Raw genomic sequence first — 26,065 nt, 5'->3', positions numbered from 1 at the left:
TTACTTATTGTTAACACAGCCCGAGAAAAGCCTAAAAAGATAATGTTTACTTTGTGTCTACCCTAGCCAATTTGTGGCTCTCAGCCCGAGCCCATTTATTCCCACTGAATATAAAGATGTTTAACCAGGTCAAAGTTATATCATTTCAAAATGCAAAAAGCCAAACCGAGCTAAACACGGTATTTTTGGCAAATAAAATGACTAAATCAAGTTTTTTTTAGAGGTACTTTCAAGCTGTGCATTCGTTGCAATATGATGTTTTCACAGTAAGACAATGTATGCGGCATACCAAAGTTTGAATGTATATTTGAGGCAATGACAATAAAGTCTTAAATTCCTATGCAGTGGGCAACTAGTATACACATTCTGATGTCTTAGGTTTTTCTTTTCCATAATCAGTGTGTTGCTGTATGTTTGCACAAGAACAATGCGTCTGGATCCGCCCCAACAGCCAGACCCGCAGCTTCACTCACATTATCATGTCAAAGCTCATAGCTACAAACAGACTGTCGAAGAGCAGATGAAAACAGAGCCATGAGAAAGGCAGCGAGATTTATGCCTGCGCTGGACGTGCTGAAGCTTTGGGAGCGATCATTTAATTTGCAGAAGCCCGTGTGGCTGTTACTGTAACTCCCCATGCCTCTGTAGCTTTGATGCAACGGCAGCCCTATTGCCAAGGGTAGTGTGGACCAATTTGCAGCTTTAAGAACTTGATAGCAAGCTACACAGATATTAGTTTACTCTTGATATTTCATATTTTAACATTTCTCTTCAAGGCAGTTGTGTATGGATGACACATTATTTCGGGGAAATGAGAAGGAGAGAAACAAATCCCCTGCCACTTGGTCTCTGAACAGCTTTGGTGCCTGTCTAGAATACGTACAGACCACACAATGTTTATGACAACATAATACCAGATCTCAAGTGCACCAGACACATGCCTAGTTGTTTACCAATTACTTAGCTAATTCATTAAACCAAATCAAACTTAATGAATCCCCAAATGAAATGTCATAATTCAAGTTGGTTAGAGGGATGTAAACACCCTACGATCTCACTGATAAATAAGTCATTATGTTGTGACTGAGGAAATATAATTAACACTAAGGATCCTCATTGCATTTATAAGATGTTGAGCAGGATTAGAGATTTTCCGATACTTATGCAGAGGCACTCTGGGGCTGAAAGTTCACACAAGAGGTTCAGACACCTCCTCCAGAGTTGAAAGCACACAAGACAAAGGCTGCTCTGTGAATCCATTGACTGCCATACTGTATCAGTGTGCCAGTGCTTTTAAGCAGTGCCATGCATATTCATGCCTGCCCATCAGGAAGTCTTCCTCCACTTCTTGTGCCACTGCAAGCTCCACAGTCCCTCTCAATGGGTGCATTTATGTGTAAAATCATATTCCCCTGTTATTTGGCACTCAAGTTCTCCTTGAAAAGCTGCATTTACTATTTAAAACCGTCAGCATGAGCTATTATTTAAATTGCCAGAAACCTGAGTGTGACAGCGGGCCAAGATGTTATTTGCCGATATATTACAGAGTGTGAACAGACTATCCAAGTAATTGTTTCTCCATTGGAGGTTTCTTTGTATTAATTAAAATATTCTGTTCTTCAGTGCAGGGATATTTGCAGGATAAACACTCCATAGGGACCAGGCCTTCCACATGTATACGTTCACGTCCGGAACACTGTGTCCAGAGTCACCTGTGTTTACTGCTGAGCACATGGCCACAGTCAGACGGCCGGTTGGAGAGCAGTGTGTGTGCCGACTGACAATGAGCACAGCCTGGGCAAAGACCTGAGTCATGTGGTGATTGTTAGCCAAGTCACACCATGTGATCATGGCTTATAAGACAGAACAGGTGCCCACTTAAAAAAAACAGAGCAAAACAGAAGGAAAAAAAAGTGTTTCAGTCATGACGCCAGACCATGATCTAACAACTCTTTACAGTAGATAACTCTGCGACTATGATAAGGCTGAAGTGCTCTCTCTTTAAACATTGACATTTCCAAAACTAAATCGGTACATCCTGACTTTATGTCTGTGTCAGACGTAAGCAGATACAGGTGTGTGGGAGCTTTATGGCATTCAGATCACAACGTTATCATAAGGAAATCATCTCTCCACTGTTATAAAGCTGTTTGCCCACAATGCAGTCTGACTGCTGCTGAAGACACAGCTCTGATAACAACCCACGCAGATACAGGGTTTACAGCATTTCCAATCAAGCTTGTGTTCTTCACAGTAGCAGCAAGGGAGCTAATGTAGGTTAAGAGACTGTTCATATATTATGCTGCAAATAGATGCTTTTGCTTGACTGCCTTAAGAGTACTCACAGGGCCCCTTCGCCTACTTCTTGTTGACTTTTATTCATGCAAGTGCTTAAGTAAAACTGTAGCACCAAGCATTCATTTAATAACTTTTTTTAAAGTTTATATTTGTCATGATTCTTGCTGCCTTACTTAGCAGCATTTACTCCTGCTATAAGACACTCAACACATTTATATTGTTTACTTACTGTAACAAGCAAATCACCTATTGCATGGACTTAGCTAGAAATATATCGTACCATTAAATAGTTGCAAAATGTCCATGTTCATGTGGCCTAGCTTCGCTAAAATGTAATCTGGCCCCTCTGCTTGTTGCCTGGCAACTTCATAGTGATTACAGGAATTCAAAAAGTCACTGACCCTGCCCAATAAATAGCATTTAAACACAGTACTGTCAAATTTAGACTTTGTTCTTATTTGTTGTTTTGCTTTGGACAGAGCCTGGCTTTCCCCCCTGCTTCCAGGCTCATGCTAAGCTAACCGGGGTACCTGGCTCCAGCTGCAAGCTCTCAACAGACAGACATAACAGTGTTATCAATCATCTCAACGTTCCACAAACTATTTATCTAATAAGAAGTGTATTGACATTTTACTGCAATGTTCATCCATTATACTACTCTCTTTGAAAAACCTATGTAGGAAATGTGATTCATATGTCATTTATCTTCATGCACAATGTATACAGTTAGTTTGTGCATTCCTTTTTTGCAACCTTTTCATTTCACTGTACCGAAATCAATTCATAATCTAGTTGGATGGGTCAATGTGAATAACATCAAGTGCTCCAGCAGTCTCTCTAAACACACAGTAGTTTTCACCCCCCTTCAGTCATATAGAAGAGCAGTGTTTGGTCTTGTTGTCCTCTGTTGAAGGGGAATTAAGAAAAATACCCCCCCCCTTCCTCTTTCTATCCATTGTGCATGTGCATGTGTGTGTGTGTGCTTGCTTGACTGTGACACTGTGCCCTTCGCTCCTTCTGTCCTCTACACACTACGGCCCTGTGTGAGCAGCATGAGTGGAGCTGTGTGTTACAGATAAGAGTCATACTGTAGTACTGCAAAGGACGGTGTGTGTGTGTGTGTGTGTGTGTGTGTGTGTGTGTGTGTGTGTGTGTGTGTGTGTGTGTGTGTGTGTGTGTGTGTGTGTGTGTGTGTGTGTGTGTGTGTGTGTGTGTGTGTGTGTGTGTGTGTGTGTGTGTGTGTGTGTTTGGAAAGGAGACAGGGGAAAAAATGATTCAGTGCCCTTGTTCGCAGTCAGATTCACCTCTGGATGCCCTTTCCTCCACTCACTGTCCTTACACCTTCTTCATGAATAATCCAACCAGATACACTGGCCGCTACTAGGGGCACATTTCAACACCAGGCCCACACATAGAGTATGGAGGTTTGCCATGGTCCAGCTGAACAAATGCCATATTAATATGCATGCATGGCTTATTTCTCTCCATAGAATAATGTGAGTTATTTCCATTGAGCAGGGAGTTGATGTTGTGATTGCTAGCACCTCCCTCAGTCTAGACAGCCAGTAATGAGAATAATAAGGGGTGTTGTGTTGTTCAGTCGCACCTTCATTATCTGTTGCCTCTTTACTGTTTATATACATTTCTCTACAGTGAGTCTACAAATCTACATGAGATGAGAAAAAGATCTGTAATTAGTAAGCTGGCATCCCCGACTGTCCCTTTGCTTCTTTCGCGCCTTCGACCTCTCTCTCTTGGCTTCAGTACGACTTGCTCAAGCATTAGTGTGACTCATGGTCGCCCAATTAAAACATAGAGATGGACTACATGTGTTATTTTTCACGGGGTAATATTAGCCACTTCTTCTTGGGGGCAATTTTGCTGTTGCTAAGTCAAATCGTGAGGATCATTTGAGCAGCATGAATTAGCAGATTGCAACAAAAGCTCCTGCAGCTACAAACCAAGCCAAGGAAAGGAATCTGCAGAATAATTAGTGCACAAATCTCATGCATAAGTCAGCCAGATTCCCTCCGAATGCTGGGTTCCGATCTGAATAATGATATGCCAACCGAAAAGAACAGGGACGTTTTTAGGGTAGTTTGTCGGAAGCTATTAGAGCTGCAGTATTGTCCCACTAGCACTTACAGAAAACATGACGCAGATAGTTACATCACCTTGTGAGTTTGTGAGCCAGATGTGACAGTATTTCCTGACGATGCAGCTGGCGGGAGTACACTGCTTGGACTGGAGAGGCCTACATTCTTTGACCTCTTTTATCCACACTCATTAGCAATGCAACAAGAGGGGTTGATTTGAGACCTTTTGAGAGGATCCCAGAGAGAACAGGTTTGTTAGTGTGAAACGGAAAACCAACCTGTTTGTCGTGCTCGCCTACAGCGAATGCTAATGTTGCCCACATCAATGGGCTCTTCATGTGGCCATGCAGCCCTGAGCCCAGTAGCTCGGAGGCTGACCAGCGCCACACAAACGAGAGCCAGGAGAGGACAGCGGCGGCCCGCAGCCCAGAGCCGGCACCAGCCACATCCTTTATTTCTGGTTTCACTGATCTAAGGAATGAAGGGAAAGCTCCAAATGTTTTGTTTTTTGACGTTTCTCATTATACCCCCACCCCCCTTTCTCTCTTCATCCCTTTACTCTCTCTTTCTACATACTGTAGCCAAAGAGTTGAAAGGAAAAACAACAGGCATTTTAAATAAGTGTTGAATCAATACAGACAGGCTGCAACCAGGCTCCGGTCATTATAAGCAGCATTAATATACAATCAGCTTGCCTCACACAACGTTATAACTTTTTATCGATTTGTCCGGGAAGAGACAGCATTCACTGAATGTACAGAGCATACAACATCACTTAAAAAAAAATGTTATCACCGAGTACTGATAACATTGGATATTTATGGACAAAACTGTGTGGCAGAGGACATGGAAAATCGAAGAAAATGTGATATTGAGAATAATAAGACTATGGGTGGTCTCAGCCGAAGCACTGCAGGTAAACAAACAGGGAGCCTGAATAATGGCCAAAGCAAGAGCACTTGCTGAGGCCCCTAGTGCTATGCTTCCCCTCTCTGCCAAGGGTAATGGGATTTCTTGGGTTTAAATGCACTTCACTCACTCTGTGGAGCCAGTAGGAAGCTAAACTATTGATCCACAAACAATTTAGCTGTCCGGCTGTCCAGAGAGAGGGAAAACAGGACGCCCCTAAATGTATAATGAGACTTCCCAAGAGCTCGGTGTGCTCAGTATTCGCTCCACGTGCCAGGGGGCCTTCGGCTTTGGGCTCTCTCCACGATTAGCCTTCTTTCCCTACACTTTTCACACATACAGTCCCTCCTTCAGAAGGCTAAAGGTCAGCCAGCTAAAGAACTAGTATGCTTCTCACCAAGGACAATTGTGATTAGTATAAGAAACCCTTTGATCCCCCCCTCTTTCATTATTTTAAACACTGGTGGGCAGTTCATCACTTTAGTTTGGTATGCTATCCCAGTACCGGGCTAGAGTTGTCATCCATATACAGGATGCTTCATCAGTATGAAGCAACATGTGCTGGGATAGCATGGAAAACAACATATGGTAACTGAAAGGCGATGGTGTAAGCTGAGGAGCTGGCATGATGATGAACTAGCATGTTTGTGAAGTCGTGTTCTTGTCTACCACAGATGCTTCCGGCACCATAGCAACAGGCCTTATTCACAGGCCCCAAGAGTGGCCTGGCCCCAATGAGGAAGACGTTTTCCTACCTAATTGGACAGTTCCTTGCACAATTGGGCTTGTTCTTTGTCCCCAGCAGCAATATAAGATTACAATGCAAGCGGGTGAACTACAGTAAGCGCCCACAAGCCCATGATGAACACAGATTAAACAGGATTAAATCCAAAACAATGCAGCCTATTTCTAAGAATATGAATGACGAAGGATACAGAGGTAATCTAATCTTCAAAATGATACTAAATACTAGCTTTTCGTGAGGAGATTATGGAATAAATGACTGTCAGCGGGGATATAGCTGTATAGGTTAGGTTTTGCCAGCATCAGAGGAGCCTATTTTCTTTTCTAACATTTCATCATCCAAAATGTCATCATCCTTTCATCATCCATCATCCTTTCATCATCCTTACAATTGTGCAACTTGCTGGAAAAGTCTTCATAAACAATCTCTCTAAATCAATATGATCTGGACTGATGTGCATAACCTTGTTTTGGAATGACATAAAAAGGGAACGAAAACAGATTTTTTAAAGTTCTCTGGTTTGGCTGAAATCCCAGGGAACAAATCAGATGCACGCCACTGATTTTCAAGTTGCATGCAAATGAAAGTCATCTCTTACAGGACCAAAATAGCAGATAATGACTGCACAGCTTCCCAACAGCAGCGTAAACAATGCATCGTACTGTTCCTCTGAAGATGCAAAAACAGATGGCTCAAGACTCCCGTGTGAGGAGTCAGTCCACTGTGTGTAATACTATATCTGCTCATGAAATGTTTAACAAATACACAAGAGGGGATCCGACACTTTGAGGAGTAGTTTAATTAAACCCATTCACATTAAGATGCTTAAAATGGACTACTTAATTAGGGAAAACTGTCCTTTGAACTTGCTCATCTTGTAGTGCCGTCCCTTTTACTGCGTGTCATCATTATAAACAAACATATTTCCTACGAGTTCACAACACGCAAAATGCAATAACCTGTTTGATGAGCAAATCACTCTAGATATAACTGCAGAAATGGAATGCATCCCAGGGAAAGCGCGATACGGTTTGGCCCTGATAATACTGTAAGCAAACAAACAGTTGTCTGTGAAGACATTGTAATGAAGGAAGTCAAATATTATCTGAAAAAATGTAAAAGGATCATGCTGGTAACCGACAGATTAACAGGCGAAGGGCACACATTAGTAATCTCCTTCTAATTGAGTTCATAAATCCCCAAAGATTTACTTTGATTATAAAGTCTATAAATATCTCGGGGAAAAAAGGAGCAGCGAATCAGAGTAAAGAAGAGAAGTCTTGAGAATATAACCTAGTTACAGATTTAAATTCTTCTTTATAATAGCCCAAATAATGTCTTTGAAAACTGAACCTGTACATCAAACGCATTAGACACACACAGATGGCTTGTGAACCAATACATCAATTATTCAGTAAATCAATCATTTCCGCTGTTCATCAGTGACCTCTTATTTTCAATCTTTTTCAATATTATTTAAAATGTGATTTGAGGAGTAGAACTCTTCAGTTGCCTAAACAGAACACAACTTGTACCACTAAAAGACAACACTCCAATGACATTGATCAATGTCATCTTATTTCCCCCATGAGTGACAGGGGGAGATAGCAGGCAATTTCCGAACACTACCTGCTTGTCCGGTCAACATTATCTTAACGGAAGGGGACTAATCTGTTTCTGAACGAGACATCACTTTGGCAGAAAGACAAACTGTAAGAGCCGCAGAGGAAGCTCGGCATTTTATCACAAACAAAATCACACTGATAAGGAAAGAGGAACGGATTAAAATGTTCTATGATAAAATACACTCTAAGTATATCTTTAGGGGAAATTCATTCTTGATGATTTTACAACCTAGCCATATCTTTAAAAACTTTGTTTACCTTGTCAGTAAATGAATAACATCTTTCTCCGGGGAGCTTTAATGCTATAAATAGACAAAAGCCGGCAGTGGATATCAAAACATTTCTATTTTGGTCTTGAGCATTGTGCTACATTTGTGTGAATCAACAAGAGGTCATTTATGCAGACAGTATTTTTAACCGGATCTTAGATATGGCAGAAATTAATCATGGACATGCATTTGTATGGTGCACATACACAAACACAAAATAATGATTCATTTGGAGTCTGCCTTTAAAAGTAACTAGCCTCCTGATGTGCCGGGAGCAAATATGCAAGATCATTAGATTCAGGCAAAAGCAACAGTGGCACCAGAAATAGAACATCAGCCCTGGCAACAAAATCAGTCCAACAAAGTGACCAAGAGAAAAGACTTACACAAAACAATGTAAGGTGCTTCACAGATCAAGCAGTGTAGCTGTGTTAAAAAGGATAATGAATGTGCCTGTTTGATCACTAAAAAGCTGACAAATGACCATCACAATTCAATGTACTACCACATCAGACAATAAAAGCAGCATTTTCTTACTACCGAGAAGCGAAAACAGTAGTGTTTGGCATTTTTGCATGAAAAAATCTTTTAAAAAATATCAAAAACAGACCAATTATCAACTCTGCCAATCAATGAATTCACAAGTCACTTCAGCATGGCTCTCTTTTTTAAGTATTGGCTATACATTGCACAGTGATATCACCAGATGATGAAACATGAAAAACCTTGCATATCTGAAAGCCTACCAAAAATAATATACCACACAGTTTGGGCTACATTTCCCAAATGAAATGGAATGTCAACAAGTGAGATAGAAATGTGAGAGTTGTTTCCTCTTAGCTCGGTCTCTCACACATGAAATGAGGGTCACATGCCTGTGGAGAGCAGAGGGCCGCCCACAGTGGGAGAATCAATGCTAGGTCTAGTGCAAAATGTATTCAGACAGCCAGAGATGGCAGATGGGGACTGGGACCCTTTCTCCTCCACAGGCATGAACAGAGGAGAGGTCTGTCTCCAGGCAAACATAGAAGACGTCATGTCTCCGCCTCACTGCCGTACCATTAGTGGATCTCGCTATTGATCCCCGGTGCGTAAATTGCTGAGCAATCTAGACTGAAGGATGAAGACGAGAGCATGGCATGTTTTGTCAGCAGGACGGAGAAAAGCACTTGTACATGCAGTGAAGACAGTTGCAGCAATAAGGGATAGTGTTTGTGTGTTTCTGCAAATAAATGTTGAAGGCTGTCTCATCAGGATATATTCTCTCCTAGTGCATTCAATTTAACAATGAAACAAGTCTGCAGTTATATTCTTTCCAGCGTGACCAACACTGCATTCAGTGACAGAACACACAGCACATAACAAACTCGCCCTGCTGCCTGCAAATGCCAACGCTGCCAATCAGTTAAAGAGTCTTTTCAAAAGATCTATCCTGCTTTGACTCTCTGCCCAATAATTTGTCACCCAGGGCTCAAAGGACATCTGGAAGACAAATCTAATCTCCTAAAACAACTTTAAAATTGGTTAATCTTAAATGGCAAACATCCAAATGTCTGCTTTGAGCACCAAGCAGCTTGTAGAAGGACTTAATTGGGAAATGGAAAAATCCTTGTCTTGCTGATTATTTTAACAGAATGCATTTGACGTACTTACAGTAAACATTCATACACCGGATATGTTAAAGCAGTGTGTGTCCTAATGTTCATAAATGACGACTGAGGTGAAGTAGATATAGGGACGTTGAAGACAGCTCTATCTTCTGCCTCAGGTGAAGTTAGCCTGTCCAATACATGACAGATGTGTGCAACTGAAGCTTCTAACCAAAGGACAAGTAAGTGTACGGCTATGTTGAGTCATTTGACTGTGACACTGATGGGGGCTGAGGCTGTAGCCTTGAAATGCATCACAGAACAGCCACATCCTGCAGGGAGCTGTGTTATGTAAAGTTTGTCATGCAGACTCCTCAAGCCACTTGGGCTCTACAGCCAAAATGCTGGCTGGGAACAGCTTAATACACAATTCAAAACTCCACATTCAAACATCATTCGTAGTGGGGCAAGTGGTATAAATGTGAGATGATGCCCTGCATGCAGTTGGTTAGCCTACTTCTGAGCAGAGTAAATGTGCTCACCTAGCATGAAGGAGAGGGACTGTCCTCAGGGTACAGGACAGCACAGGATGCATTAGCAGCCTTCGAGCTTACAAGATTCATAAAGTGCTCCACCTGACAGGCAGCAAAGGAATTCCTCTGACATTTTGAGCCAATATTATGACTCTGATTCAATCAGGACAAACACACAATAGAAGAATCTGAAGAATGGCATGGTATGGAAAAATAAGGCAAAATACAAATGTTACTCACAGATATTTATATGGACAGCTGCAGGAGCAGAAAGGGGTCAAGCAGGTATCGATAAATCATCTGAGAGTGTACACATGTTTATACTACGATAAAAGCCCACATTGTACAGGAACATTATTGTATGGTAATCTTATACCAATAACCCCAAAACCAGGCACCGATTAAGCAATTTCTGCCCATCACAAAAGCAAAACAACTCAAATACTGTGATCAGCAAACAACAAGCCCCTGACATGTGATAATTCTCTTCTCGAATGCTGACATTTATTACATTACATTAAACACATGCTTTGCAAGCTCATTAGACCACTGATAAGTTGTGGTGACTTAAATCTGACTCTGCTGTCTACTGCAGGGAGCTGTGCCAAACCCATAACCACACTTGCATGTTAATATCAACACATTATGCGGTTATAGGAAAACACATTTAGCTGCAGATAGACTTCCCAATGGGAGTTATTCATGGGCTATATGCAACTATTCATTTATGAGATCACAAGTAAAACAACAAACAATTACCCCCTACATAGATGCCAAAGTAATATCCTAAAACTTGAAAAACCATCTGGGATTTTTGTGATTCCCTATGAATATGTGCATGATTGAGTCATCCTTTTTCACCTTGTCATTATTGAGTTCACTTGTAAAAAATCTTCCTTCATATTTGAATACATAATTAAGACCCCCTTTCGAAACATGGGATTTATGAAAGTCTTTACTTTAGCAACATGTAGTATAAACAGTTTCTCTCCACTGAAGCCTACAGTCTGGTGAGTCAGGACGCGCCCATGACACCTTTTCCAGCACCTGACATCCTGACTAACCCTGCGATGGGCCATTACTAAACACTACGGTTCAATCTTACAGTGATTATGACACAGCCGAACCATATGCCTCAATCGACCGCCACACAAGACCAAGACATGCGTTTTAGTTCCGCCCAGATGAAAGTGTTTACAGTCGTCGGCTGCTTAATCTTTTGGCTGTAAGGCAGGCGGCAGTTTCAATCATCGGTATGTGCGACGCACAGGGCTCTGGCCTCTGGCGTGGTCAAATAAAACGCTGCATTTAACACTCAGACTTATTGCATGAAAGGAGATTTGTTTGCTGCAACATATCCATACATCTCGACTATCTTTTGGGAGGGAAGTCGTGGGATGTGCAGCAGATCTGACACAGCATCATCCCCACCACGCCACGATATGTCAGATTCTGCACACACATTATCCCTTTGCATCTGTCAAGACGACACAAAAAATATAAAACGCAGTTCCCTATATCGACTAATTCTGCATTGCGGAGGGCTGCACAAGCTCCATCCCCTCCGTGCATCCCACTCAGTCTGTTGTAAACAACACTGATTTCCCAGAGCTGTCAAAATGCAGCGCCCGGCTTCTCTGATAATAATGTCAAAGACTCGGTTTTGACTGTATCTGCCCGGTTTCCTTACCTTCTGTAGAGGGCAAATGCGTCCGTCCGTGTGTCCTTCACGATGCTCACACCTGCTCAGCACCGCATCGCCGGGCGCTCAAGAGCGGGGAAGAAAGTGACGGAGCAGCGGTCCTGTCCCCGGGATTGGATGAAGGGTTATGGCTGTCAACTGAGGGGGCGCTAGACCCTCTTGTCTGGCTGCCACCGTTTTTCCTCCTCTGCTCCATCATTGGAGGATGACCTGATAAACATTTAAGTGTAGCTATCTTATAAAACATTGAATATCTCTAAATCTACACGCATTACATTAAATGACACGACTTTGCCCCAGTGTAGGACCTTGTCTGGCTTCTAAAGTGACATTTATGAGTTGTGTTTAGTCCTTCACAGATTTGTATTACATTTCGTTGTTGAAATATGAACATGTTAAAGGTGGGGTAGGTTATTCACTTCAGAAACATTTTTTGTTATATTCCATGGAATGCTCTTAACATCCCGATAGCAATGAATACATTAAATGCTTTGACAATAAATACATTAAAAAAGTTCATATGTGGAAGCCGTGGCGCTGTAAAAAGCACGACCAATTATTTTAGCCGGCCTGGCTAAAATGATGGCCTACCTGAGGCAATAACACATAACACATAACACATAACACATAACAAATAATAATAATAATAATAATAATAATAATAATAATAATAATAATAATAATAATAATAATAATAATAATAATAATAATAATAATAATAATAATAATAAACAATAACACAAAAAGGCAGGTTAATTAATAAACGCAAACTTTTATTTTTGAAAATAGTTTAATAGTATAGAAAAGTCTAAATGTTCATCTGTAATATTTGTAATCAGGACTCACTCTCCCCACTGTCAAAATCATGAACAGGGTTGACTATTTTGTTTATAAGCAGCCAGAAATGTATTTTATTCATAGGCAAGGTCCTTGTTATTTCTAATTTCATTAAATAAGTGAATGGTTGTGAAATAATATCCATGCAATTCTACAGTTGATAGCAATAGCTAGTTTCCAATATAACGTTAACCTATAAAGTTGCTAATAGCAAGTGTGCTAGCTAGCATATCCTAAACGCAAGTAAACTCTCGTAAATGTTAGCTAGGCGTAACGTTAAATGTTAGCTACCTATCGCAAATGTACGGAAGATGGTTAGTTTTTTTTGTTCTGAGAAAAAAGTCAGAATTCTGACTTTAATCTCAGAATTCTGATTTTTTTTTCTCAGAGCTAAAACAAAAATATCTTTTGGGAGAAAAAAGTCAGAATTCTGAGATTAAAGTCAGAATTCGTTGCTGTCAATTTAAATAGTTTTCAATGAACAGAGGAATTAGGCTAACAGTTTGACTTACTCGATCTTTCTGCCACTCTTGCGGGCAGAAACACAAGCTACGTATCCCAAGTAAAAGTTAGCAAAGTTAGCCCACCTTGGAATCGACACTTGCAAGTAGCATCCATCTGAAGTCGACTTTCAGCTATCAGACGAATTGAGGTCCAATATCCACTCTTCCTTATCTCTTTTGGTCTCCTCTTTTGATAAGACATTTTTACTGTGTTCACTTCGATGATCTAACTCTGACTTTGTCTGCCGTTTGGTTTATATAGCCTAGGCAGGGATGATTCAGGGAGTCATCAAAGCATTGTTACTGCTAATGGAAGTTGATAATAAGAGCTTCTGAAACTCAATCGTACTTAATATGTCATAAAAAGCTCTTTAGATATGTAATGTGTTTACTCAATGTTTGTTTTGTTCAGGCAAAGGCAGAGTGTGTTGTCTTTCCAAAATGATATTGAAGTTATAACCAAGTGCCAAAAAATCATTATGGTCCGGAACTTGATTGATGCATCAATTATTGGATTTAATAACTGATGCATCATCTGTTATACCATACATATGTATTGGTTTTATCTAATACATCTTGTCCTGACTTCAGTTGCCAGGTTTTTCATACCTCTGTAGACCTTCCCTGTCATTCCTCACCTGCCCACCAGCTGTCCTCATTGTGTTTCCTGTCCACACACCTGCTTCTCATTAGTCATCAGCCCCATTTACTCCCCATGAAGTTATAATCTTTCCCCAAATCGTGTACCTTAAATTGCCTCAGCCCTTTATGTTGCATGTACTGTATGAACTCTATTTTGTTGGTCTTGTCTGCCAGCTTCACTGCTTTGCCTATCAAACTCTTCCTCAGTTTGCACAGTCAGATTTGTTGTATTAAATATACATTTAAAGGATGTCAAAGATAAGAGTGTTTCTTTTAACCATAGGAAACCATTTAAAAGAACAAAAACTGCTTTAACCATGAGGCATGTGAATTATCCAGGTAAAAACATTGTCAAACGTATTTTGTATTGCCATTTAGCTGGACAAACTAATCCATTCCATTGTTTTGTAGAAACAGAAAAAGTTTCTGAGAAAAAACACATTCTCAACACATGACCAGATAAATCTATTTGCATGACAAGACACCAGCAGGGGTAGAGGGAGCGGTGAGTGAGACTGCAGTCTGTAACCGTCGGCCTGTTTTTCATCAGACAGATATCAAAAGGGCACCTCTCCTAATTACAAAGCCGTGCTGGTGTGTCAGTCCAAACATGAGACCATCTCAATCCCCAGGGATTAGATTTAAATCTCAGATGTAAACACCACACAGCAAATAATAATCTGCTGTCGCGGCGGCCCATAAATAATGCAGGAATCTTTGAAATAGAGCAGGGTAGAATTAATTGAAGGATTTAGCCCCCTTGGATGAATTTGGGCTAACATATCAAAGAAGTTATTTTATAGTGTGATCAGACACTGACTTTACATGAAGGTTATAGCCTTATTGCAAGTTGAGTTTTAGTGCTTTGTTCCCTAAGGCTGTTGTTATTTTTCAGTTTACTATTCATCAAAAGTATTGTTGCCTTTGAGATGGGAACTGCTGTTAATACACAATGAAAAAAAGACATTATCTGCAGCCCAGGGGAATAGAACAATATGTCAATCCACAGAAAATAGCCAAACAGATGGATTTAGTAACATTGAGGAAATTCATGATATCTAAATAGAGCGGCATAATACAAGACCCAAAAGAATATTATTTTGTGTGCAGGTTATCCAAGATCTAGGTGTATTCAAGTCTCAGACAAACACTTTTGTTCCTCTTACATCATGGCAGTGCAAATAGAGAAGGATCCTGCTGCTGAATAACACGGTTAAATGGCCGGTCTCTGGGGTGGATAAGAAGAACAGCAAACACCCTGCTGTCTGCAGGGAAGAATAGGGGGCTGTCATCTATCTGCCTGGCAGAGGAGGAGGAGGGGGAGGAGGAGCAAGGAAGAGGAAGAGGTGGGAGGGGTAAATATGATTTAGCCCCAATGATCTCCACAGGGGGCTCATCCAAAGGTAACCCCCCACCCACTCAGACAAAAATACACAGGGGACATGCAGGGAGGTGCATGGGGAATAAGAATCAGGGCTCGGAAAGAGTTATAATCCTGGTGATAAAAAAGGGGGAAGGGAGTTTGATAGAGAGTATCAGATCGATAGAACAAAGCACTCTCACTTTATGTAGCATCCGTCCAACAGGAGTTCAATGATATCTGCCACCAGATCAGCTCACCCCCCTCCCCCCGACAGGGAAAACAGCCTCTTTGAGTTGATAGAAACACCAGGGAAGAAATAAGATTGCTACGCAGGAAAGGGTGATTTCAGTCAATTTGGATTCAATTTCAGGCAGACCAAACCTTCCATTCAGGCTCCAAAAAGCTTGGTCTTGACAGATGTGTGTGTATTTGTGTGTGTGTTTTGGAAGACCGTTCGTCAGCCATATGGAAATGTCACAGAGTAATCATAAACAATTATCCTCCCCAGCGCTCGGAGCATCAGAAAAGGGCAAATCTACATAAATACACAAAGGCTCTGCCACTTACATCTAAGGATCCCTGAAGCTAATCACATACGTAAAAAATATCAGAAACTAAATGATTTTTCTAATACCTGCCTTTGATGTCCTATATTCTACATTATGTCTCAAAAGGAAGGTTGATGCTGGAAGTTCATGCTCTTCACTTGAGCATCTGGGATGCAAATGATGTGCTTTAAATCCCCCAGGTTCGTTGGAAAAAGAGCATCTGATCATGCAACAATTTGTTCTCCTATTCAAAGCAGACTGAAGGTGGACATTAAACCAGCGCTAGATCAATTCTAACCAGGCTTTCCGCCCTGCCGTAAATCAAGGAGCTGGACACAGTTAAGGTGGGAATGGATAATGGATGCCATGGCAGACACATGGCTGACACAAAATGAATCCACAGAGGATTGGATGAGGGATGAGAGGGTGGAAGGAGGGGTTGTTGCAGCGCTAGAGGAAGGACGGTGGGTGGAGTTGAGAAGGGTAATGGGGCAGCTGCTTGTTTGGCCACAATGATCATCAATTGACAGACAAATAATGGGATTCTGTTGCCATGAAAATAAAGAGCTAATCCTCTTACAGGAATCCTTTGTAATCGAGGACCAGGGATGTCAACAGAGGGCCGACTAATTCATAGACTGTCAGTTAACATGTGAGGTTATTCAGTATATTATAGTTTGAATACAATATTTTATAGCATGAACTTTGGCTTCTATGTGAGATATTTGTATTGCTGTCTATGACAAACAACATATTTATTGACAGTTAAAATCATGTATGACACTTCCTTTAAAGTGTTTAAAAGCCTGTTGCTCTTTCAGCCATGGGTGCAGTTGCCTCATATCACTAGGTGGCAGTAAAGTCAAGAGGGAAAATGTGTCAAATAAATGGAGATTGATGAATCATCAACCAGTGGCTAAAGGTCATCCGATCATTGCTGTGAGTGTGGCATTAATTTGCTCTGGTTGAAATAATATGGAGAATCTTCCACACAGCTGCAGTTCCTAATGCACCACTCCTTCATGGAAATATATTTGGCTTCTTTTTGGAAAAGATGAAAAAATGGTTCATTAATATTTGGAGCAGCAATCCACTTTCCATCACTGCTGTTATTAAGTGCCAACACTCTTGAGATATATACCCAAACAAATTTACTTGGGAAAATGAATTAGTGTACCTGAGTGAACAGAAGGCGAAAAGTCCTTGCCAGAGGGAGAAAGTATTTCCAAGACACTACGTACCAGACTTCCCCCGCTTCCTGATACCATCGCTGTGTGATAATGCACCAGATGGTGAGCTGCTCTCTCGCTATTACCCTGACAATATGACTGTAATGGAAGTGGAAGTGCCACAAGTGAGCGCCAAAAAGATGGAGCCCAACTGTCGTGTTCCATAAGGTCTCTCTATAGCTGCTTCACACTTAGTGGAGTGAGGCAGGTGTAGGCATCCATATTATAGCCCTCGGCTTCTGCTCACTGTGCACAGTAGTGTTAGTATTGAGAATGTATATATGTGTCTGGGGACGTGGTTGTGTGTGCAAGTTGGTCTTACTACTACGCATGCAAGGAGGTTTTGGAAATCTAATGTGTTTGGCATCATTGCCTTTAGATTCTTATATTACATTACATTACATGTTACTTGTTAGATGCTTTTATCCAAAGCGACTTACATACTCAATACTGTGGACAATCCCCACAGTAGCAATTTGGGGTGAAGTGTCTTGCCCAGGGACACAACGACATGCTGACTGCAGTGGGGTTTGAACCTGTGCTCCCCTGATTCAAACACTGACACATTAATCCACTGCGCCATACGCCTCCCGACAGCTCTTCTTATATCACAGGCATGTGCAGCAGGACATGATGTTGGTCCAATGCTAACACACCCACACAAGTGGTAGAAAGTAACTAAGTATATGTAGTCAAGCAACATATTTCACGTATTTTTCAATACTTGAGGATATTAATTTAATGCTACTGTTTATTTATTTATTTCACTACAATTTAGGTTAACAGAGTATGTTTTGTAACCCTATTGACATTTGATTGACTTTGATTGTGGCCATTTACAAAAGAGCCTTGTCTGATTGGGGCTCCTACTCATGTTTAAATACATTGATGAATACTAACAGCCTCACATAAAATAAATGTCCCCTTTTCAATAACTGTTTGAAGTCAAAAGCAGTTAAACTTTCTGTTATTTCACAGAAACAAACTTTTCAACATTAATTATCTCATTTACTCTCAGAAGTATCATGTGACCCTTTGGAGGGACCTGACAAGCAACAACAGTAACATCCTGCTCCAATGCATCAGTATTAATAGTGATGTAGTCGGGGGCACATATGGTGGTGTCATTTTTGTTGGACAAAGAATATCATTCAATTCAATTTTGTAGCACTAAGCATGCACACACTGATACATAGGGATTTTATAACTTGTTGAATCCTCTGATATTCAGAGCATCACTCAACTTATAGAGAGGGCAATGACATTTTGAATAAAGAGTCTGAAAACTGAAACTAAAGCAGATATTTCTTTTTTATTCATTCTTTATATTTCCAGTAGCTTGAATTTCATACTTGCACTAAAAGGAGAAACTTAAATAGAGACAAAGAAAGTATCTGTTAGTACAAATCTGTTTCTTAAATACAAAACCATTTGTAATACTGTCAGAAAAGAGCATCGTTTTGGCAGTTTCCTGGGACTGCGTAAAACCAATACAAATCAGAAAAGTCTATTAATATTGTCTATATCCTACATGTTGTACAATACCAAAGTCATATAAGTCGCTGACAAGCAAAACCGAAAACAATCAAAAAATTCAAATGTATATGCAATTTTCTGTCCAGTTAGTTACAATACAATGTACACTGTGCACAGCAAGAAAAGAAAAAAAGAATATATATATATATATATTCTCTACAAGTACTCTATATTTAATACAATCCTATCAACAAGTTAAACCATATCATGCACAATATTGCCTCTTAGGCTGCCTTATAAGCTGCTTGTCCCTGTACAATCAATTAAAGTATTTACAAAATAAACAAATATTCTACACTTAAAAAAAAAAAAACTTGATGCAAGTTAAGAGAAAAAAAACCTTGATCCGTTCCAAAGGCCCTCAAGTGTAGTTAGTACAAGTGAACAATTGTTGCCTAATAGGAACTGATTGATGTATTCCCACACACACACACACACACAGATATCCATTCATTCATTCATACATACACTGCAGAAATACAATCAGGTTCTGTACATACAGTAATGACTGCACACTTTGAAAATGCACCTGGTATGGTTTTAATTATGATTTTAGTCTGATCTTATGTGAGTGCTCTTAACTTCTTGGAGGAATCAAAGCCAGTCCTGTGTCTGAAGGCATTGGGATGTCTTTAAAAAAAAAAAATGACATGAGTGTATGGATTTGTTCTCCCTCCACAGTCCTCTTAAGCTTATCTTATCCTTCCTTGGATGTGACTTCTGCAGTCCTACCACTGTCTCTGTTCCAGTGGCTGAACTCTTGACAGAGACTTCAGGATTGAATGGTTGTTTTGAAAAAAAAGGCACTACCTCCTGAAGGAGCGCTGCAGGAACTGAGGCAGGCTGTCACTCCCTCTCAGCGTTTCCCACTGGCCTTCAGATCAAGCTCAACAAGAGGTTACATGCAGGGCAAAGGTCATGAGGTCATGTGACAGGCCATGCAGCATTTCAGCGGCCCCTCCTTCACAGGTGAGGTGGTGACAGATGAGGATGTATCCCAAGCATGCTGTGTGCAATGCTCCAAATATTAAGATAGTTCACTTTATATATATTTACACTGTACATGATCTACTTTGTGCACTGATGGAATTACATGAAGGATTTACATTATTAAATACAGGTTCCTGTACAAGCTTTTGTATTGGAAAAAAAAAATACATGGAGTAATAGTCGACACTGATTACTATTTGAACATAGTATATAATATAGTAACAAAAACAAATATAATTCAGACGAGCACTGCATAGTCCATAAGAGATTCCTGGTAAGAATGCAACACTTGTTAATATCAAAGTGTTAATTTAAATATGGATTTAGGTCATATCAGATGTTTCATGCACTGTTAAAATCAAAAATCTGGTTGAGCTACTTCATTCCTAAATAATGCGTAAGGTATATCGAGCCACAGGTCTCCATAAAGATTTCAAAGGAAAAAAAAGTCTTTGCTGTGGTGTGTATTTCATGTGTGGCACTGGGGACTGAGATCATAAAGCCATGCGGTGTTGGGACACCCCTCTCAGAGAGATGCAGGGATTGAGCAGTCAGTGCAGCACCTCACAGCGGCCTACACAAAAGAGTTTAAGGAGTTCATGGCATTAATGGGGGACGGGGCCTCCGAGCTCTCGTGGCCCTCAGCAGTCTCCCTGCTGGCACTCTTCCCACTATACTGGCCGATAAACGAGCCATCCTCGTTGAACTGTCCGTCTCCTCCGTCCCCGTAGTCAACTAAACTGTCGTCACTGTCGTCTCTCTTAACTGTCCCATTGGACGGCGTGCGGCTCCCTTTTAACGGTTTATGGTCCTCATTGTCACTGAAGGAGAAAATAACATGCAGGTGTTACAGGTGAGATGATGTGACAGATGCAACAAAGTGATTAGTGATTTTTTTTTAGATGGAGCACTGACTGAGCGACCTACTGTACGGTGAGTCAGTAAGTGGTATACGTTTTTTTCCAGATTCAAAATAAGTAGTTTTTAAACTTTTTAAAATGTCAGATCATGAATATGCATCAGTTAGAATCAAATTTAGCTCGCTCCATGTCTAAAAAACAGCAGCAATGAATGATTAGTTGGTTTCCATCAGGCAACAGGGGAATAAAGCTCAAGCAATCATACCCTGTTCAAATTCCCCCTGAAACCAAATATGAAGTGGTAAATGTATTGTCTGACAAAAGCATTTCCCGCCCCAAGACAGAGGTTGTGATGACAAACAGAAAATCCAAGGCAATGATGTGAATTCAAACTTGGAAAGCAAGGTTTCAGCCAAACATCCCCCCAAGCAAGCATGATAATAATCACAAATTGGCAAAATGCATGAATAATCTGCAAAGAAAGTTTTCTTTGGATATAAGATAGTCGAAAAACATTCCACATACATGAGTTGAACATCAATGAGATAAGATCACAAAGCCATCATAATGTTGAAGTGTTTTTAAATTTAGTAGAGATATTCATCAGTTTTTAAAAGCATTTTCATGGATAAAACTAGCACATTAAAGCCATCAAATATGTATCCATGCAAAGTGGGTTACATGATGAAGACTTTATGACCGGATATTAAACTTGATGATAGCCGTGAAAGAACCTGGGATGCTTACACAGCGAGCGTTTTTCTCCACAGTGACTCGACTATCTGCTGACCCTCCTCTCATGCTAGTTTTACAGCACATTGACCCTTACCCCCCGACACAAACCCCTTACCTTTCCTGAGACCTACACCCCTGCGATCAGATGAGGAGATCCAGCTGAGATCCCACAACACAACACACACTCCTCGGAAGGATTACACTTTAACAGGCACTTACGCCGTTTACACACCGTCTGGATTGACAGTATTTTATCTTGCAGTCAAACAAAAACAGCTCAGTTGAGTGAAGTTATGCCTTTTATTGACATATTGTAAGGTTCCAGCCGAGTTTAATAAAACAGCATGGATAGAAAGTATTCTCTCACAAAGGCACTATAATATTTGTACACTTTGCCTTGTGTTTTATTGTCTACTGTGTTCTTTAGTCCAATAGAGGTTCCGCTGCAGTGTAAATAGGGCTCCCTACATGAGTTTTAAAGGAGAAGTCTGGTGATAATCTACATTTCTTGTTCCTGTTAAAGGCCAACATCAACAACTGATTTAGAGCCACAAACAAGCAGGAGAAGTTGGAAAGTATTGTGGTAAAGAATAAAACATTGTGGGTTTTGTTCTATTTAAACAAATTGTTGACAATAACGAAAATGCAGAATTTCAGCAGCTTTATCCTTTAAGAAGTGTAACTATTATAGAATGGCTACTGGCCTAAATTAAACAGCATGAACCAGCTCTTGTGCACTCAGTTATGATTGTTTCCCTCAAACATGCTGATAATTTCATAGAATATCCATATGCATCTATATACTGTATATCTATATATGAACAATATTTCCATTCAACACATTATTGCCTAGAGCAAATTTCCATATAGCAGATCTTCACACCATGCATGTCACATTTTATATATACTATATCGCGATATGTATTTATCACAGCATAAAATCCATAGAACATATTTATGTTTACATAATACAAAAAGGAATATAAAATATAAAAGCAAGACCATCTTATAAATCGACTTGTAAAAAACAATTCTGAAATGCTAGCTATACAGAAGTAAAGTGCTTCATTTTCTTTATTCTGCGTGCGATTGGAGAAGCAGCCTAGAATGAGGATGCTAACAAGCATGTCTGTAGAACTGCAGTAAGTCAGGAGGAATGATCATTCAGTAAGTTTCAATCAGGTGTGTGTATGTAAGTAGCAATACACTAGGCAAAGTGTCAATACTATATAGACTGTACACACAGGATGAATATGAGGAGCTTATTAGTTGGAATGGGATTCGATGCTTAGAACCAGTTTAGGTTGCGTTGCACATGACTATAGCTTATATATATTTTCCTGACAGTCTTATCTAAAGATGTAAAACACCCAAACCCCTAAATCACTTGAACCTGAAGAATCCTGCTTCTCAAAAGACACCACAATGTCACACACGCACAAGAGTCCGACACAAGTAGTATCCAGGACGTCCTAGAACTGAGAGAAAAAGTTTGTGCTTCATGGTCGTAGAAGTTCAGGTGAGGGACACTTCTTCTTCTTCTTCTTCTTCTTCTTCTTCTTCTTGATTTCTGTTATTGGTGGTCCTGGGTCAGTTATTAGTCAGCTGAAAGGGTTGAGAAGAAGGAGGGAGTGCAGAGCTCCAGCCCAGGCAGAGAGAGCAGATCTGGGCAGAGAGCGGGGACGGGGCAGGAGGGGTTGATGGGTAAAATGAGGCTCTGGGAGCTCCAGAGGCCGGAGCCCTTTCTCTCACCTGTATTCCCCAAAAGTACAGTCATCGTCTTTCATGGGCTGGAACTCTGGGTCTGTGTGTGCGTCCTCTTTCTCTTTGACTAATGCAAAGAAGAAGAAAAAGAAAGTAATATGAAAAACCGCTGATAAGGTAGAGTAACAGACAATCATGTGGGTGTATGTGTAATAATGTATACAAGCTGTTGTCATCATAAATGCTCATTATTCAGACTAAATGTAGCACAAAGCAAAGCAGAGTAATGCTAAACATGATTTATTTTCCTTTTGTAAACAAGACAATATACAATATATATAGAAATATATATTTGTTATCAGTACAACATATCAAATTGTTCAGTTTTAACAAAGAAACCTTCTAATTTTATCAAACTATAATGTTGTATATCAAACAACATTCCTATTTTAAATATCAACACATCACATTAAGTGTTCTCAGGTTAATACAAAATGGATTGGTAAGGGTAACAGTAAGGAAACCGTGTTAATTGGGAAATATATTTTAAAATAACTTGAAAACATTTAGCAAGATATTAAGTGATCTATTATCAAGTTATTCTAAGGATAAATCTCTTTCCAAAAAGAAACAGAGCCATTTCCTTGTCATTTTAGCAGCCATACTGTACATTGTCATACAGAGTTATCTTAGGGCTGATTAGTATGCTTTCAGTGCACAAACAAACCAATATTACAAAACCATGAAATCTAATCTTAAAATCCTATTAAAACATAATTGAACGTGGCAAACAAAGCATTCGGGTGTGGGTTTATATATTAGTGTGTGTGTGTGTGTGCCTCTACTCACCGGGATACTTCCCTCCCTTATTCCTCTGGATGAAGCAGATAATGAGGAGGATCAGGATGAGCAGAGCGATGGCACACATGAGGCCGATGAACCATCCCTGAGTGGCGATGTCCACCTGTCTGCTCGCCACAGCTGGAGAAGGACAATACTCAACATTTAGGACTGGATGATTTATGATTGGTGAAATAGAAAAAATGTATCCATAATAATATGCTAAAACAAACATGTAACGAGACATTCTCTAAGTATTACTTGTTAGAGATTTCACTTCATGAGTGGATCATGTTAGAAGAGTTAGAACATCTCCTGGATTAAGCTAATGGTGACTTGGACGCAATATTGAAGCCTCATTAGTACAAAATGTATCTTTCTCTCACACAAGTGCACACACAAACAGACACAGATACACACACACACTGTACACGCAGGATTACTGTGGGTGATATTAGGTTGGATATTAAACCACTAAACATAGATATATATAAACAAATACAACTTCTATATGAGAATTACCATGGACTGACTTTCAATACGCTAAAGATTCAACCACACAATCATGCAAGCTGCTACACACTGTCTCTAGATCTCTGCAGTTCATGCCTGGCATACAGAGTGACCACAACACATCTGTTAAACCCATGCTAGACTGGATTATAATTACACAACGGCACAAACAACTACACATATACTACACAATGCACGGTACAGGGCCATGCCAGGCCAGTGGGGGAGGCGACCACCGAGGAACTGCCTCACCTGGGACCGAGACCACAAGCTCCTCAGAGTGGTGGAGCGGCTGGTCGTGGTGACCTTGGGCCACCAAACGCACCCTATAGGAGAGGCCCCCCTTTAAGCCCTTCAGCGTTACATTCTGAGAGCCGTTCACAAGCTCTTTCTGCCACTCCTCTTCACCTTCACCTGCAGGAGGGACGTTCACGGAGAGAGGCACGTTTGAGGGAGCACACACAACTTCAGATGTGTCGTGGAGATCATGACATCATGGGATGTGAATAACTACTGAAATGGGATTACACTGCAGCTAATTTGGTCTATATTAGATCTTAATTGTAAATGATGGAGTCTATCAATGAATTATTGCCCTGAAAGTTACGCACACTGCAACTTAAGAAGACACATTTCACCACCTTCATCAACAACTTGTGAAGCCAAAAAAGACAACATAACCACTTAAAGAATGCTGCAAATTGGACAGGACACAAAATTGAGTTAGAAAATATATGTTTCTGGGGGACAATAAAAAGTGATGAACAAACCTGCAATATTTATTGTCCCCTGAAGTGATGCTTTGCAACTCATTTGTTTTGCATTCTGTGCGACTTGAAATGTTTTAGTATGCCATTGTGTTTCCTGTATTAGGTTTTGCTGTCTGCATTTATTAGCATTTTATCACTTTCCATTTTTAGCCACGGTTGCTAAGCACGTCTTGTGAAGTTGCTGAATATCTTTTCATGACTTCTCCTCTGTTTGTGTGCGTTTCCTTACGCTGCAGTGCGTTGATCTTTCAGGGCCACCATGAATGATACATGTGGAGCTTAATATGAAATAAATAAATAAACAAGATAATATTTTTTGATAACAACAACTATGATTATAGTGTTCGCTAATTGAATCTATTAAACAGTAGGTGTGAGAGAGCCATACTCATACAACAGGGCTTTTCATCCTCACTGCAGGTGGATAAAAACAATGGAGACTGCTTCAGTCAAAAATTAATTGGCATAACAAGAATGTTTGTGCCGCTTTTGGTGATGTTTGTCTACATAAGTTCCAATGAGATTGTCGCGGGAGCTGCAAGCAACTCTAGGCAATAAGAGGCCTGGGTAATTAGAAAATCAATCACAGAAAGCCTTGTTTATTACATCTGGGTCCACGTTGGCAGGAGCCAGCTTCAACGTGACTGCCAATATTTATATTCACCTGCATGAGCCAACAATGAAGCAGGAGTCTCTTGACACGTCTGTGTGAAACTGACAGAAATAAAAAAGGTGAGACGCTTTGCTTACTGTTTTTCACCATGTACTCTACATAAACATTTTTCTCCGGGCCCCAGTACTCCCAACTGATCAGGGTGCCGTCCTCTACGAACGAAGAGCTAATGTTCTTAAAAGAACTCGCAGGCTGAGCTGAGCACACAAGAGAAGAGACAACCATCAATATCCATCCGTGGGTCAAAGGTCAATCCAATAAGTGGTAATTAAATGATGAATAATAGTCCATATAAATGCTATTAGCATCACCCAATCTAGACCCTCATAGCCTTACACAATAGATACGTCAACTAAGGACACTATACCAACAAACTAAAGAATACACAAAGCTGATCAGGTAACAACTCAGGCATGAAGTCTACTGAAATGGCAGCAGTGTCTGTACCCTTGTGGGGCGGACGGCGTGGAGGAGACGGTGCAATGGGATGAGGGGTTTGCGTGTTTCCTGTAAACAACATGGAGAGGGGGTAAAGACCGCACCACAAACAAGACAC

The 26,065-nt window shown here is 40.4% G+C and overlaps 2 protein-coding genes across 2 annotated transcripts in view; both read right to left on the bottom strand.

The window, feature by feature from the left end:
- Positions 1-11,876, bottom strand: part of LOC117494957 (contactin-1a-like) — a 65,142-nt gene extending 53,266 nt beyond the window's left edge. Inside the window, exon 1 of the mRNA XM_034145984.1 lies at positions 11,755-11,876. The gene's annotated coding sequence lies outside the window, so the exon portion shown is untranslated. The remainder of the gene's footprint in view (positions 1-11,754) is intronic.
- Positions 11,877-18,187: 6,311 nt separating this feature from the next.
- Positions 18,188-26,065, bottom strand: part of LOC117494989 (neuronal cell adhesion molecule-like) — a 41,809-nt gene continuing 33,931 nt past the window's right edge. Inside the window, 6 exon segments of the mRNA XM_034146036.1 lie at positions 18,188-20,235; positions 22,762-22,840; positions 23,563-23,694; positions 24,319-24,480; positions 25,587-25,706; positions 25,957-26,016. Coding sequence (XP_034001927.1) covers positions 19,989-20,235; positions 22,762-22,840; positions 23,563-23,694; positions 24,319-24,480; positions 25,587-25,706; positions 25,957-26,016 — 800 coding nt within the window. The 3' untranslated portion in view covers positions 18,188-19,988.

The sequence above is a fragment of the Trematomus bernacchii genome, unplaced genomic scaffold (genome assembly GCF_902827165.1).
Source record: "Trematomus bernacchii unplaced genomic scaffold, fTreBer1.1, whole genome shotgun sequence".
Taxonomy (NCBI): domain Eukaryota; kingdom Metazoa; phylum Chordata; class Actinopteri; order Perciformes; family Nototheniidae; genus Trematomus; species Trematomus bernacchii.
This window is presented reverse-complemented; position numbering and strand designations above follow the sequence as displayed.